Source organism: Oppia nitens, unplaced genomic scaffold, assembly GCF_028296485.1.
Source record: "Oppia nitens isolate AA-2021 unplaced genomic scaffold, nextdenovo-longstitch-racon4-pilon3 scaffold3_pilon_pilon_pilon, whole genome shotgun sequence".
Lineage (NCBI taxonomy): Eukaryota > Metazoa > Arthropoda > Arachnida > Sarcoptiformes > Oppiidae > Oppia > Oppia nitens.
The window spans coordinates 1,702,508-1,721,392 of NW_026533221.1; the positions used below are offsets into that span (position 1 = coordinate 1,702,508).

Sequence of the window (18,885 nt, forward strand, 5' to 3'; positions counted from 1 at the left end):
AGTTGATTTAGACTTTAGAAAAAAGTTAGTGAATTATATAATGTAATAAAAATTATTTTTTGTTTATTAAATATTAATGTCACCAACAATTTAAGTATATTTTTTTAAAAAGTAGATTATACTGTAATTTACTAAATAGTGTATAAAAAATATATTGAGTTTAAAGTATTTTATTATTGAAAATAAAAAAAAAAGTTAATTAGTTATAGTATATCATATAGTTATTAAAAGTTATATTTGTTTAAGTGTTAAGTAAAATGACCAACAATTTTAGGTTTAGTCCCAACACAATGGCTATTAGCGACGAATTTTCAATTGTCGACTATCTTGTATTCGGTCTATTGTTGGCCATTTCGTCGGTAATTGGCGTCTACTTTTGGTTCAGTGGCCGTAAACGGGTATCCAATGACGAGTTTTTGACCGGCAATCGCCAGTTGGGTGTATTCCCGGTTACACTGTCACTGGTGGCCACTTTTACATCCACCAATACATTGCTGGGTATGCCGGCCGAAGTCTATCAGGTGGGCACACAGTTTTCGTTGCAAATCATATCGTTTTTTGTGGCCATTGTGTTGGCCGCCCACGTATTTATGCCAATCTATTATCGTATGGGACTATTGAGTGTCAATGAGGTTAGTGGGTGAGGGTATTGTTGTTTAAGATTATTATTATTTTTAAATTTAATTTTATTAATTTTTAATACAATACATGTATATATATTCTTTTATTCTTTTATTAATTTTTAATATAATACATGTATATATATTTTTTAAATTATTTTTTTGAAATAAAATTTATATCACAGTATTTGGCCAAAAGATTTAACTCACCGTATATTCGTATGGCCGGAACCGTCGGTTTTATTTTAGCGACTGTATGTATAAATCATTTTAATAATAATGTTTTTATTTTATTTTAGTAATTATATTATCAATATATATAACTCTATAATACAGTATTAAATTTGAGTTTTTAGTTTAATATAATTACTAAAATAAAAAAAATTATAATTATGTTTAATAATTAGCTTTTAGGTTAGATTATCTACAATAAACTAACAATTATTTTTAGTATTTAATTAATAACATTTTGTTTTAAAGACTCCACATATGGCTATTGTTTTATATGGTCCGGCACTAGCATTAAGCTCAGGTATTTTATTTAGTTAATACAATATAGTATATTATTATTTGATATGATTTTTTTTAATTATTATTATTAAATATAATTTTTATTTTTATTGATAATTTTTAATGGCTTTTAATAGTTACTCCTCTATCGATCACAACATCTATACTAGTGGTTGGAGTTATCTGTACTTTCTATACAACAATTGTTAGTTAGTTTAATAATAATAATTATTTTTGTTTGTTTGTTTGAAAAAAGTAACTTATATTTTAAAATCTAATCTAATTATATATAGTTAAAAATTTTTGCAAATTACTAGAAAAAATTAATTAATTAATATTTATTTTTTTTGTGTAATTAAACCAAATAAAAAAGGGTGGCATTAAAGCTGTTATATGGACTGATGTTATACAATGTATACTAATGTTTTTGGGTGTCCTAATGGTTATCATACAAGTAATTAATTAGTTGGGGGGGGGGGGGGTAGATAAAAAAATGTTATAATTTATTTTAAAACTTTTATATTATAATTTTTTTAAAGGGTATCTTAGAAGTCGGCGGTATAGCCAAAGTATGGCATATCAATGAAAAGGGCGGTCGACTCAAGTTTTTCAAGTAAGTAATCAATACTTTAGTTTTTAATTCAAAAAAAAAACTTTAAATTTGTTGTCAATTTATTTTATTTTTTTCAATAACACAATAGAATAGTTAAAATTATTACTGTATTTATTTAATTGATTATACTTTTATGTTATTATTGTTATAATTAGTATGCAATTTGATGTCTACAAAAAAAAAATGTTAAAAACAACTTATACAGTATATATATATTTGTATAATAAAAAACTATAGATTTGTTATATAATTTTATTATATTATATGTACTGTAATTTATTAAAATAATAGATTTATTTTTTTTAATTTTATTATGAATTAGTATGCAATTTGATGTCTACAATCACGACAACTTCTGGAATGTGGTAATCGGTACAACCATTTCATGGACAGCTGTCTATTGTGTCAAACAGGCACAGGTTCAGCGATACATTAGTATGGAATCGGCGGCTAAAGCCAAACGGTATTTTAGTATTTTTTATATTATTTTTTTTCTACTATACTGGTCATTGACATTTGGACATTTAAAATAAAATTAAAGTACCCTCTACTGGAACCTACCCGGCCTAATACTATTGGGCGTAATGGCCATACTATGCGGTATGGTTATATACGCCAAATATCATGATTGCGATCCAATCACTTTGGGACTAATTAGCCGACACGATCAACTGATGCCCTACTTTGTAATGGACACACTAGCAAAATATCCGGGACTACCCGGCCTATTTGTAGCATGTATATTTAGCGGATCGCTTAGGTAGCTAAATATTTAAATTAATTATTTATTTTTTAAATATATATATATATATAATACCGATTCTATAAACTACTAAATATAGTAATAAATTTACAGTACATTATCATCTGGTTTCAATGCATTGGCTACTATAACATGGATAGATATAGTCAAACCATGTTTAAAAATAACCAGTGATAGACAGTCGCTAAACATAACTAAGCTAATTGGTAGGACCTAATTACTATGGGCTATAACTAACATAATAACTGATTTTTTTGATAATTTTATTCATACTTTTTTATGATAATTTATCTTAAAAGCCATGTCCTATGGATTGTTAGCAATAGCCATGTCCTTTGGTGTAGGCAATGCCGGCACAGTAATGCAGGCATCGTTAGCATTGACCGGATCAACATTGGGACCAATGTTTGCACTGTTTATTATCGGCATATTCTATCCCTATGCAACATCATTGGTTTCAAATAAAAAAATTACCATGATAAATTAATTTTTATTTTTTTAATTATTATATATTTATATAAATACTTATTTTCATGATTTTTTACGACACAATTTAGGCGACACTAATTGGTTTTATAAGCGGCATATCTGTCAGTTATATGCTATCAATTGGTGCAATGATTATCCCGCGACCCAAAGTCTCATTGCCGACAACTATCGACTCGTGTGCGGCTCATCTGATCCATGACTATCAACTGATGATGGGATCAAATAACACAACAACATTAGACAGACCAGTGTTTATCACACACTACGATAATCCCGAGTATTTCAAGTTTTTTTTATATATATATATAATTATTTTTAATTTACAAGTAATTTTTTTTTGGTCAGCGGTTTTGGTAAAGTGTTTCATATATCATATCTATTGATGTCAACCATTGGTTTAGTTATCTCATTGTTTGTTACAATAATATTAAGTTTATGTATAGGTTTGTCAAAAATTTAAATTGCTATTTATCATTTTATAATTATCAATATATTATTTTAAAAAATACAATAATACTATATATTCAATGTTATATAAACTTTTTTTTTAATTTTTGATATGATTTTCAATAAAAGGCAAACGCAATGATAATATAGATCCGAGTCTATTGTCACCGATTGTTAAATACATATATCCATTGAATAGCAAACGGCAAACATATTATCAAACATCAGTTAAAAAGGTTTTTTTCAAAAAAAAATATTTTGTAATATATAAATGATTTTAAATTTTATATTATTTATTTTATTATWTTTTTTTAAATTAAGGATTCAGTTAATAATAAAGAGACTTCTATATGAATATGTTATTTAATTAAATATTTGTACATTAAATAACAATTATTATTTATAACGCAAAAAATATTATTTTTATTTAGTTTTAAACAATTATTTCAGATTATTTTAAGATTTTACTAATTAATTGTGAGGACAATAATTTTGAAATCAATAAGTAATTTAAAACAAAAATATTTGATTTGCTTTTCAATAGACAAATATACACACAAAAAATAATTATATATAATTTTTCTAAAAAATTGATTAATTAAATATATCAATAAAATTATTAATTAGCTAACAAATTGTTATTAAATTTAGTATCAGTTTGAAATTGATTTAATAAAAAATATCTGTTTAAAAACTAAAATGTCTAAAATTATTTTATTTCTATTGTCCATAAATTTTATTTATTAAAATTAATTATAAAAATTAAAAGTTACATTTACTAAAAAAATCAAAACTATTTAATCAAAACGAGAAAATTAAATTACATTTTTATGTTTAAAGTTATTGCTATTTTATAACTTAAAAATTGTTCAAATCTTAGATAACAAAAAAAATTAAAAGTGTATAAATACTAAAAAAAGTAAAGTATATAATTAAAACAAATAATAAAATAACTAAAAACTTACAATTAGTTTAGTAATACAATATAATAAAAATTTTGTATTAAAATTAATAAGTTATATAAGAGTATATATTTATGAAATTATTTTTTTTAATAACAATTCAATTGAACAATTAATATGAATTATATGAAATACTGTATTATATAAATTTTATTTACTTATATGATATATATATATATATTAATATATATCTTAAATTATAATATCCTTAGAATTAATTAAAATTTCACATATTTTACGACACWTTTTAATAGCATTCAAATCGACACCATTGCTGACATTCYTTAAGATAATTGTCCGCAATTGTGGTAATCGTGATAACGATTGCAATSCATTTGAGTCAATACKATAACCCATRTAATGCAAGTAATAAAGTCGCGGACAGTTAGCGGCGATATCAACGATAAAGTTATCGGTTGTCGACATAGGCTTCGATATGATTCGCAAATGTGTTAACTGTTTTAAACTATTCATTGTATTAATAGATCCAATCAAATCAATTGTTTGAAATAAATTACTCAAATATAATCTCTTTAATTGTTTAAAGTACTGACAAATTGTTTTCAATATATCGCTGCCATCTTTAGTATTATTAACATCTCTATCACCAAACAACTCAAGTTTCAATCGCTTCAATCGATGACATTTGAGACCAATTGGTGGCAATAGTTGTGACAATAGTTGTAAATGATTGAAATCTTCGTGTAATTTGACATTTAAGTTAATCAATTGTGTCAATTGTGACAAACCAGTCATAACTGTATAAATTAAGTCGATATCATCGAGACCTATGAGTTTAACAGATAATACTCTCAATTGATGGCCATATACTGAGACAATCTTAACAAACAGATTAACCATTTCGGTGTCATTGATGTCAATCTTAAGATTGTTTAGTTTCTGATAAACCAATGTTGTATTATCAGTGAAATGACTATATATACGGATTTGATTTATCGGTAAGTATTCAATAAACTTAAATTTCCTGATATTTGTCAACTTCTTGATATTGTTGTCCATTGATATCATTAGATCATCACATTCTGCAAAACTAATACTTAATGTATGCAATTGTTTGGCAAATACTGCAAATAACTCGTCAATCATCGGCTGAGTTATGGCTTCTACTTCTTCATCGCATAAGTGAATATAAATGTGTTTCAAGTGTCGACAGTATCGGGTAATCAATGGCAACGACAATACACTGCAATACATATCAATTCGTGTAATGTTTGGACACTTCTTCAATAGTTTGGCCAAMGAKTCGTCGGTTATAKAACTGAACAMATCTGTTCARAAAATATCTCATCGATAGTCARTGGTATCAATYGTTGCCATTGTTTGCAAACACATTCAAGTGTTAGCTTATCATCTAATGTCAGATAAGACAACAATAGTTTAGCCAAATCTTCGCCGAAACGATCAAACGATTGTCTTCTCAATGAATCACTTCTTAAACACATTTTCTTTGCCATCGATGACCAACTCATCGCCTCAATATTGATGTCAAACCTGCTGAAGACAATAATTATAATATAATATATGATAATTACAATATTATTATTATTATTTAGTAATSAATTGTAAATCAAAACAATTAATAAATATTTTGTTTTTTTGTTTGTGTTTTTGTTGTRAAAACTAATGAAAACATTAATCAATTGATTACTGAAATACAGTATTCATTGCATTCATTCATTGATTGCATTCTACTGTATATTAATGTTTTCAAACAATGTATTACTAAAACTGACAGAATATATTCAAAACCAAAATATTTTTGATAAATTTACACAAATTTATTAATAGATGTCTAAACTATCAGTTTAATCATTAATASCATTGCATATCATTGTATTTTAATGTGTAAATGCATTATGTAGTCAATGATTAGACAAAAAACACATTTTTTCAACAATAATTGTTTTTTTTAAATCAAAACTAATATTATAATTTATATATTTAATTTATATAAATTTACTTTAAATAAATATAAATAAAATATACAAATTATAATATTARTTATGATTTTTTTTAAAAAAAACAATTGTTGAAAAAATGTTTTTCATTTGATTTATTTTGGTTTTGAATATATTCGGACAGTTTTTTACTAATTGGTTGGAAAATTTTTCTGGTTTTCTATCCATTTATATAATGTTTTAATTTATTATTTATTTATTACATTAAATAACATATATTATTATTATTATTATATTATTATTATTATCGACACTAATTAGTAGTGTCTTGATTTCCAACTAAAAAAATTATTTTGTCGGTTCAACGCTTATAACTGGGACTTAATATGTCCACTGAACTTAACCAGTGGACGCTATTTCCGAAATTTTATTATAACTATAAATAACTATTTGTTGAATTAGCAACTATAAAAACTTATAAATAACTATTTCAATGATTTTGAAAAATATAAGCATAAAATTGTAAAATTAAGCACAAATATATGTAAAAACAAAAAGTAATAGTTATATAAATTATATAAAATTTGTAAACTGTTATCAACTCATTCAAACTCATACTTTTTTAACAATAGTAATAATTAGTTTATTTATATAAATAATTTTTGTAAATATACTGAAACAACTGAATTATATATCAGTTGCAAATATTTATAAGAAAATAAATAACTATTTCAATAATTATTTGGCTTTTTTGGCAACTATATACAACTATTTAATACAGTTTAAATAACTATTTTAACAACTATTTGACTTTTTTTAGCAACTATTATAACAACTATTTCATAGAGTATAAAAAATTATTAATCAATACACTACTAATTAGTATACAATGTAATTAATTATTTGATTTACTGTTTTAATTTTTTATCAAGTAATCAAGTTTTATGAATGAAATTATTTATTTAATTAATTGCTTAAATAATTGATAAAAAATAAATAAATTTAATTGCTATTATCTATTTGAAAATAATAAATATTTAAAAATCTTTAATATTATTAGTATMATTGATATTAATTTAAATCATATGTTCAAAAAAAATTTATATTTTTCTAAACTATACATAAAATTAGTTATACATTATTTAGTAAATTTGAATTAAATATTTTTAAAAAATATTACAATTAAATCAACTTATATTAACAAAAAAAAATAAWTTTTATATATTAGACAACATTTTTATTATTATTAATACAAACTTTGCAAACATTATTATAATTTTTAATAACATTCAAATCGGTGTCTTTGTTGTCGACATTGTCTAAGATAATTGTCCGCAAATGCGGTAATCGTGACAATGATTCCAATCCTTTGGAATCAATTCGATAACCGCTGTACTGAAGATACTGAAGCCGCGGACAGTTAGCGACAATATTACCGATAAACTGATCCGTTGTCGACATTGGCTTTGATATGATTGTCAATTGTGTCAACTGTTTGATGCTATTATTCATTGTACTAATAGATCCAATAAAATCCGTATATTTATTACATATATTCAATGATTTTAATTGYTTAAAATTATTGGAAATAATGTTTACTAAATTGTTGTCAATTTTGTAATCAATTTCATTGATTTTATAATAAATTCTTAATTTCTTTAATCGTAAACATTTGCGACCAATTGGTGCCAACAGATGAGGCAATTGTTGCCAATAGGTATCGTATGTAAACAATTCAATGTTTAAGTCAATCAATTGTACCGATTGTGTCAAACCGGTCATAACTCGGCCAAAGTCGACACCAATCAGATACATAAGTCTAACTCTCAGTGATATCAGTTGACTGTCATATACTCTTAAAATATCTTTAAAAATATCGACCACTTGTCTGTCGAAAAGATTGATCTCAAGTTTGTTTAATCGCCGATAAAGTGGTAGTCGATAGCCAGTAAAGTGTCGATAAAATAAAGACATCTCATCCCAAACAAAATAATTATTTGAATAGCAATTAAATGATGAAATGTTTGCAAACTGTTTGAATTTATTATCCAAACTTTGAGTTAGTTGTTGCGGTTCATTACATCCCAAATCAATTGTCAGCAATTGTTTGGCAAATTTATCTAAAAACTTGTCAATGATTATCACTGTTAGGGATCTGTTTGCGTAATGACTGTCAATATCGATGGAAATGTGTCGCAAGTGTTGACAATATTGGGTAATCAATGATAACATCAGTGAGTTGTTTATCGGCAATGGTTTTTCACTGTATTGGACATCAATGCGGACAATGTTTGGACACTTCGACAACAGTCTGGCCAACGATTTATCGGTTATTTGGCGCAACTTTTTGTCAAATAAAATCTCAGTGACTGTCTGTGGTATCAATCGTTGCCATTGTTTGGACACCGATTCAAGTCTTAGTTTGTCATCAAATCTAAGATAAGACAACAATAGTTGTGTTAAATCATCGCCGAAACGATCAAACGATTGTCTTCTCGACGAATCACTTCTTAAACACACTTTATTTGCCATCGATGACTAACTTATCGTCTCTTAACTGATACCAAAACCTGTAGACAATAATTATCTGTAAAAATCAAATCAAATAATTGTATTAATTATTAATTGGTTTTATCTTACAATTTGATGATAAAATTAGTGATAATATTAGTAATAAAAATTAGTAATGAATTGGAAATCAAAACAATTAATAAATATTTTGTTTGTGTTTTTGTTGTGAAAACACTAATCAATTGATTACTGAAATACAGTATTCATTGCATTCATTGATTCAAAAAATGTTTTCAAACAAACAAATGCTTGACTTTATTATTGGTTGAAAATCTCTTAGATTTTTATCAATTCATTCATTCATATAATATGTTATTTTTTATTATTTATTTATAAAACATTTAAATGAAATAATAATTATTATATGGTTTATAATATAAACTTTATATTATAAACTTTTATATACAGTTATCAATCATTTTTTCAATCATATAATAAGTACAACTGTATAACTTTAGAAAATTAAAAAAATTATTATTAGTTTTTTTTAATGTTTAATAAAATTTTTATAAGTTTATTAAAAAAAATTTATCTTATAATATTATATTAATTTATCAATTATTACAAATTAATCAATAATTTTCATATTTATATACATTGTATTTTGGAAAATAAAAATTAATTACATTTTTTTTATCAATTTTTACTTTGCTTTACATTAAAATCATATGAATTATACATTTAAATGAAATAATAATTATATGGTTTATAATATTATTGGATATAAAAATTTGTTATTAAACTAATAATAATTTATATTATAAACTTTTGTGATACAGTTATCATTCATTTTCATTCACATAATAAGTACAACTGTTTAGATTTATTTAGAAAATTATTGATTAATTTTGTTAACTTTATTAAAAAAATTATATCTTATAATATTATATTAATTTATCAATTATAACAAATTAATTAATAATTTAATTATTTATATACATTGTATTTTGGAAAATAAAAATTAATTACATTTTTTTTATCAATTTTTATTTTGCTTTAAATAATACATTAATTATGATTATTTTTTTTTAAATTTAATATTATAAAACATAACTTGTAATTTAAAGTATAAGTAATTTTTGTTTAAAAAAATTATAGGTTATTAAAACAATTAATAATATGTATATAAAAATAAAACATTTTTAGACAACAATATTATTAATAATAATTTTGTATATTTTATGACACTTTTGAATAGTATTCAAATCAATGTCTTTGTTGACATTATKTAAGTWAATTGAACGCAAATGTGATAATCGTWWCAATGATTTCAATGCATTWCTGTCAATGYGATGACCGCAGTATCGCAAGTATTGTAGTCGCGGACAGTTAGCGGCGATATCRYTGATAAACTGATTGGTTGTCGACATAGACTTCTCTCTTGATATGATTGTTAAATGTGTTAACTGTTTGAAACCTTTCATCGTATTATTAGATCCAATAAAATCAATCATATGAAATGAATCACATAAATACAATCTCTTTAATTGTTTAAAGTTATGGCAAATAATTTTCATTAAATTACTATCATTTTTTGGATCACAGCAAAAAATTTCAACATTAACTGACAATTGTTTCAATCGGTAACATTTGCGACCAATTGATGGCAACAATTCTATCATTTCGGGCAAATAATTAACATCATCGACAACTTTTAGAGTTAAATCAGTTAATTGTGTCAATTGTAACAAACAATTCATAGGTTATATGGGATCTAAATCTTTATGACTAAAGATATTCAAATTCATATCCAATGATGTCAATTGTCGGCCATATAGTGATACAATTTGTTCAAATATATTAACCATTTGATTATCCGAGATGTAGATCCTAAGTGTGGTTAGTCTCGAGAATAGTGGTTCAGTAGTAAAGTGTCAATAAATTTGAATCTTATTATTAAGTTTACAGTAAAACATTGATAGGTTTGTAAACTTTTTCAGATCTCTGGCCAATACATCCCCGAGTTGTTGACATCGATTTTTTTGTAAGTAAATTGTCTCCAATTGTTTGCCAAACTTAACAAAAAAATTTGAAATAATTGGTGCCAATTGTTGATTGTTAACATAATCTTCATCACTATATATATTAAATTTAATATAAATGTGTCGCAAATGTCGACAATATTGGGTAATGTCTGCCAATAGATGTAATTTGTCTTCAATTAGAGTAATGCGACTAATATTTGGATACTTTTGCAAAAGTTTAACAAACGACACATCGGTTAGTAAACGAAACTTCTGGTCAAATGTAATCACTTCGACAGTCTGTGCTATCAATCGTTGCCATTGTTTGGACACCGATTCAAGTATTAGTTTGTCTTTGAATGTCATATAAGACAACAATAGTTGTGACAAATCATCGCCAAAACGATCAAACGATTGTCTTCTCTGAGAATCGATTGTTAAATATCTTCGCATTCGGCTCTTCACTGTCATCATCGGTGGACAACTCATAGTCTCATTTGATGTCAAATAATAGTTTTGAAGAAAACAATTATCACTGAAATCAATGGAAATGAAAAATATTAATAATTTTGTTAATCAATTGATAATCAAAACAATAATAAATATTTTGTTTGTTTTTGTTGTGAAAACACTAATCAATTGTTTACTGAAATACAGTATTCAATGCATTCATTGATTAAAAAATGTTTTCAAACAAACAAATGCTTGACTTTATTATTGGTTTGAAAAATCTGTCAGTTTTTTATCAATTCATTCATTCATATAATATGTTATTTTTATATATTTTTTAAAAATATATTTAAATGAAATAATAATTATATTGTTTATAATATAATATTATTAGATATAATTTTTTTTATTAAACTAATAATAATTTATAATAATTTATAAACTTTTGTAATACAGTTATCAATGATTTTTCAATCACATAATAAGTACAACTGTTTAGATTTATTTAGGAAAAAATTAGTAATAATTTTCGTTATGTTTAATAAAATTTTTATATCCAATAATATTTTATTAATTTATCAATTATAACAAATTAATYAATAATTTTTAATATTTATATACATTGTATTTTGGAAAAAAAAAATTAATTACATTTTTTTAATCAATTTTTAGTTTGCTTTAAATAATTTATATAAATCATATGATTAAAAAAACATTTTTATTTATCTTAAATAATTACAATAAAAGAAGATTTATTTTTTAAAATTTAATATTATAAAACATAATTTGTAATTTAAAGTATTATTTATACAATTTTTGTTTAAAAAAATTATGGTTATTAATAATAATTTTGTATATTTTACGACACTTTTGAATAGTATTCAAATCAATGTTTTTGTGGTCGACATTGTTTAAGACAATTGAACGCAAATGTGATAATTGTATCAATGATTTCAATGAATTTGAGTTAATCCGATGACCGCTATATCGTAAGTATTGAAGTCGCGGACAGTTAGCGGCGATATTACCGATTAAGTGATCGGTTGTCGACATAGTCTTTGATATGATTGTCAAATGTGTTAACTGTTTGAAGCCATTCATTGTATTATTAGATCCAATCAAATCRATAGCATTACGCGGRTCTTGAYTTAATGACAATCGCTTTAATTGTTTAAATTTATTGGAAATAGTTTTCAATATATCGGTGGAAATCAATTGAATTAGTTTACTATCGTTAGTAATACTAAGTGATAATCGCTTCAATCGGCGACATTGGAGACCAATTGATGGCAACAAAAGTGACAATTCTGGCCAATACTCGCCCGAAACAGTAATCATTAATTCAATCAATTGACTCATTTGTGTTAAACCATTGATTACTTTTGTATACAACTGGACATCATTGGCACAACCATTGAACCGCACTGTCATTGATGTCAACTGTTGGCCATAAAGTTTTACCAATTGTTGAAATATTTTGACCAATTCTTTATCATTGTTACCATTGATGTCGATCTGAAGTTTGTTTAGTCTTTGAAAACTAGTTCCAATAGTTAACAGCTGTCGATATATATAGATATCATCACCGAAACCATCAGCACTTATGCGGATATAAAACGCCAAAATGTTTTGACAATACTTCTTCAGTTTAGCACAGATCCAGTCTTTCATTGGCAATGGTTTACAATCAGTAAATCTGGCGTCAATTGTCTGCAATTGTTTGCCATTTGTAGCTATAAAGTGGTCAATGATTGGAAGCGATAGATCGTCGTCGATGTCGACAATATATAGATGTTTCAATCGATGACAATAAGTGGTAATCAATGATAACATTGTATCAGTTAGTGTTATATAAGACAACGACAAGCTGTCAATGTTTGGACACTTCTGTAAAAGTCTGGCAAACAATTCGACAGTTATTAAACAAAATCTTTGATCCAATGTTATCGCAGTGATAGTCTGTGGTATCAATCGTTGCCATTGTTTGGACACCGATTCAAGTATTAGTTTGTCTTTGAATGTYAGATAAGACAACATTTGTTGACACAAATTATCGCCAAAACGATCAAACGATTGTCTTTTTTTCGATRAATTTGTTATTARATATCTTCGCAATCGGCTCTTCATTGTCATCGATGGCAAACTTTTTTCTTTTGTCGTTAAATTTGATGTCATATTTATTGATACAATTTATTGATAATAATATTATTATTATTATTAATGAATTGGGAAATCAAAACAATTAATAAATATTTTTCAAAAGTTTTTCATTGTTTTTGTTGTGAAAACTAATGAAAACATTAATCAATTGATTGATTGAAATACAAGTATTCATTGCATTCATTGATTGATTGCATTATTCAATGCATAACACAATCAATGTTTTTTCTGTATTAACTATTGACTGAAAATATTATAATCAAGTAATTAATAACTAATTTAATAACTTATATGTTATTCGCTATTAATTTTTAGTATTTTTATTGAATTCAATAAATCTAATAATAATAATTATAAATAGATTTTCATTTTTTTTGATGATAATTATTAACACTGATTAAGCAAAAAAAATATAAATGATATAAATTATTATATATTTATATTGCTATTTTTTAAAAAAATGTATTTTATTTTATTAATTAATCGATGGATTAAAATGTTAAATAATTTAATTTTTTTTAATCATATTATATGATTAAATATTTTTTAAAATTAATAATTACTGACATATTTATAACACATATAATACCCATGTAATCATATAATTAAAATAAATATATATTTAATAATTCATTTTAATAAATCAGTAATTAATATAATTATGATTTTTTGGTGTTAAATATGAAATAAGAAATTTTTATATAATATATGTATAGTAATTAAAATAAATATTTTATTAATTAAAAAAAAGATAAAAAAAATTATTTATCATCAATTAATTTATTATTATTGATATCATTATATTTTATTATTAATAATTAATAATATTATTAAATTTAATATAAATATATATTTATTTATTTATTAAATTTTTAAATTACAAATTTTAACCAAATTATATGATAATATTTTTACTAATTATTAATTAAATTTTATTGAATAATTAGTAAATCAGTTACATTAGTTACAGCAGTAATAATCACATATATATTTATACTATTTATAATACTATTTGTAATATTATTATTGAATAAAACATTTGACTATTAAATACACTAATTATATAATAAATTGTTAATATATTTATAGTTCAATAGTTTTATTACAACATTAATAATACAATTAAACTATTGAGTCATTTATTAATACTAACAGTTAGTGTGACTCAAATGTCAACTCAATATATATGACGTAATATATCGAATGATTCAAACAAAACAAACTAACAGTTAGTTTTGAATTACAATTGAATTGAATTTTTTTTTATTAATTGTTTTATTTGTCTAACAATTGGTATATTATTGTTGTAAATATTCAGTCATCAGATAATTATGGCATCAATTGAGACAATTGTCTATCGATGGCAATGAAGAATACAAATCTAACAATTGATTCATCAGTGAGTAGTCGACAATCGTTTGATTGTTTCGGTGATGATTTGGCCGGACTTTTGTTGTCTTATCTGACATTTGAAGAGAAAGTAAAACTTGAATCGGTTTCAAAACAATGGCATCGATTGATACTAAAGACTGTAACAAACATTAGATTTGATGATCTGTTTCATCAAATAAGCGACAAATCGTTGGCCAAACTGTTGTCGAAGTGTCCAAACATTACACGAATTCAACTGAAAGTTCTGGAGATCGGCGACAACTACTTCACTATATTGTCATCAGTTTACCGAAACTGTCATCAGTTGCGCGACATTTATATTGACATAATCTTTGACGACACAAACCAATCTGTTATAACACTCATCGGCGATATGTTTACAAAGTTTTCAAAACAATTGCAGATAATATTTGTCGGATATAATGAATGCAAACAATTAGATGATTATCTCGTGAAGAATCTGAAGAACTCTAGAAACTTAACGTCGTTTAACTGGCCATCGGATATACATATCTGCAAGAAATCTGTTCCGCAAGTCTACCAACAGTTGACTATTGAACCGATTTTTTGTCGACTAAACCGACTGGTGATCSACATCTTTAGCGAAAAAATGGTCAAAATATTCAAACAGATTGTCCGTCTGTATGGCCAACAGTTGGCATCGTTGACCACTGAAATCCATAGTGCGATCGGTGTCAACATTAAGACAATTATGACGGGATTGTCACAAATGACACATTTAGTTAATATAGTGATTGATTTTCACGATACCGAAGACACTTATTGGACACAATTGGCGCAACTGTTGCCACCAATTGGTCGCCGATGTCGCCGATTGAAGAAATTGACGATCGAATTGGATATCGAAAAAACTAACGGCAAAAATGGCGACAATATATTGAAAACTATTTGCGATAATTTTCAACATTTAAAGCGATTGTTTCTGAATACAGTTAACAATAATATTGATTTGATTGGTTGTAATAATACGATGAATGGATTCAAACAGTTAACACATTTGCGAATCAAATCCAAACCAATGTCGACAACCGATCAGCAATTTATCGGTAATATCGTAGCCAACTGTCCGCGACTTCGACGCTTACAATACATGGGTTATCGCATTGATTCACAGGCATTGAAATCATTGCAACGATTACCACAATTGGAAGTAATTATGTTAAACAATGTCGACGACAATGACATTGATTTGAATGCTATTCAAAAATGTCTGAAAAATTGTCAAATACTTATCAATGAGAATATCCGATCATATTTTTGTTCATAGATTTCAATAATTGTTTGTCAAATATAGTAATAGTTGTGTAAAATTAGTAATTATAGTAATAGTAATTATTTGTTTTCGTAATACAATTGCAGACAATTTTTTTTTATTTAAGACTTTTTTCTCTATTCGAAGACATTATTTAAATGTTTTTTTTTGTGGCAAAAATCACTTAAAAATTTCTATTATTAATAATAATTAGATTTTAATTTCCTATAATTATTATAATATCTATTGAATTATAAGTAAAAATATTTTAGTTATTATTTTTTTTTTTGAATAATTTGTTTTTCATGTACTAAATAATCCATTTAAAAAATATAATAAAACAAAACAAAAAATAAATATAATAATAATTTAATGTTTTTTTAATGATATTATATAATTAAATATTGGTATAAATAGTTTTACGTAATATATTGTATAAAACTGTATAAACAAATAGTTAGGAAAAATTTCAACCAATAGTAGTAAAGCATTGTTTGTTTGAAAACATTTTGAATAATGCAATCAATTTATGAATGGAATGAATACTGTATTTCAGTAATCAATTGATTAGTGTTTTCATTAGTTTTCACAACAAAAACAAACAAAACATTTGTTTAATTGTTTATAAATTCATAATATTATCACTATTTGTGTCAACAATTTGTAAGTAAAAACATTTATTAATACATTTGTTTTTAATTAATTTTTAATTGTCTTCAGGTTTGCCATCAAATGATACGATGAGTTGGTCATCGATGACAAAGAATATGGGTTTAAGAAGTGATTCTCAGAGAAGACAATCGTTTGATCGTTTCGGCGATGATTTGTCACAACTATTATTGTCTTATCTTAGATTTTATGATAAGTTGAGACTCGAATCGGTGTCCAAACAGTGGCATCGATTGATACCACAGACTGTCGATGAGATATCGATGATAAGCGATCAATGTTTGGCTATACTGTTGAAGAAGTGGCCAAACATTACACGCATTTATGATTCTCGCAATTATCCTGTTTTGCCGATAAGTAAAGCAAAGCTGTTGTCATTGATTACCCGATACTGTGGACACTTGAGACACATTACTATCGATCTTGAAGATGATGACGAAGACCAATCACTTATCGGTAAAGTGGAAATTGTTGACAAGTTTTTTGCTAAGTTTGCCAAACAATTGCAGACAATTCGGTTGGGATATAATGAATGTCAAAAACTAACCGATAGTTTAGATAAAAATCTCAAGAAATGTTCGGACATATCATCGTTTAGTCTCCAAACAGATTGTTATTTTCCTAAGGAAGCGATACCTAAGATATATCGACACTTTACTACTATTTCTACTACTTTTGAACCACATTTTCGGCGACTAAACAGAATTGAGATCTTTGTTTTTGACAAACAAATGGTTGGCATATTTGAACAGATTGTTAGACTATATGGCAGACAATTGACATCATTGACAGTGAAACTCAAGAATCTGATTGCTGTCGACTTTGGCCGAGTTATGACTGATTTGACACAAGTGTATCAATTGATTAAATTAAACATTGACATAGAGTTTATTCGCGACAATGATTGGCCACTGTTTACGAAATTATTGGCACCAATTGGTAATAAATGTCGCCGATTGAAGAGTTTAGTAATTTTTTCTCAAATCGACGATACAATGAGCGGAATTGGCAAACATTTATTAGATGTTATTATCAATAACTTTAAACGTTTAAAGTTATTGTATTTATTCAATAATCATTTGAATTTTATTAGATCTAATAATAATAATACAATGAATGGCTTCAAACAGTTAACACATTTGACAATCATATCAAAGAAGATGTCGACAACCGATCACTTTATCGATGATATCGTTGCTAACTGTCCGCGACTTCAATATCTTGATTACAGGGGTTATCGTATTGACTCAAAAGCATTGCAATCGTTGTCACGATTACCACATTTGCGGACAATTATCTTAAACAATGTCTGCAAAAACGTCGATTTGAATGCTATTCAAAATTCTAGTAATGTTTGCAGAGTTAGTATCAATAAGTATGAAAAATGGCTATAAAATGTGTGCTATTTTGATGTTTTAATTTTTTAAAATATAATTTCGTTTTAATAAATAATTTTGACATTAATTTTATTGAATACTTTAATAACTAATTATATAATAATATACTGGTGTTTAAACAATTAGACTATTTGTTTAAGTTTAACAACAATTAGTAATAAACAAACAAACAATTTAAATGCAATTGTAATACAAAACTAACTTTTTATTTAAATATATCATTCAATTGATTAAACAATATGTCATATATTTAACACTTTAATATCTTTAATAATATTAATTATTAATAAATGTATCAATAATTGAGAATTAGATTATTAAATTTTTTAAAGTATTTAAATGTTTTTTTTGTGGAAAAAATCACTTTAAAAATTCTATTATTAATAATAATTAGATTTTAATTTCCTAAATCTATAATATCTATTTAATTATAAGTAAAAAATATTTTAGTTATCATTTTTTGAATAATTTGTTTTTCATGTACTAAATAATCCATTTAAAAAAATATAATAAAACAAAACAAAAAATAAATATAAATATAATAATAATTTAATACATTTTTTAATGACATTATATAATTAAATATTGGTATAAATAGTTTTACGTAATATACTGTATAAAACTGTATAAACAAATAGTTAGAAAAACTTTCAGATATTTCAACCAATAGTAGTAAAGCATTGTTT

General features: G+C 24.9%; 1 protein-coding gene across 1 annotated transcript; it reads left to right on the forward strand.

The window, feature by feature from the left end:
- Nucleotides 1-290: 290 nt before the first annotated feature.
- LOC128957736 (sodium-coupled monocarboxylate transporter 1-like) lies at nt 291-3,796 on the forward strand. Its single transcript, XM_054303549.1, has 14 exons — nt 291-634; nt 754-874; nt 1,101-1,152; nt 1,268-1,335; nt 1,504-1,584; nt 1,670-1,743; nt 2,066-2,206; nt 2,285-2,503; nt 2,600-2,712; nt 2,806-2,960; nt 3,064-3,272; nt 3,341-3,438; nt 3,572-3,678; nt 3,764-3,796. The coding sequence occupies exons 1-14, from the start codon at nt 291-293 to the stop codon at nt 3,794-3,796; spliced, it is 1,815 nt and encodes a 604-aa protein (XP_054159524.1).
- Nucleotides 3,797-18,885: the final 15,089 nt, after the last annotated feature.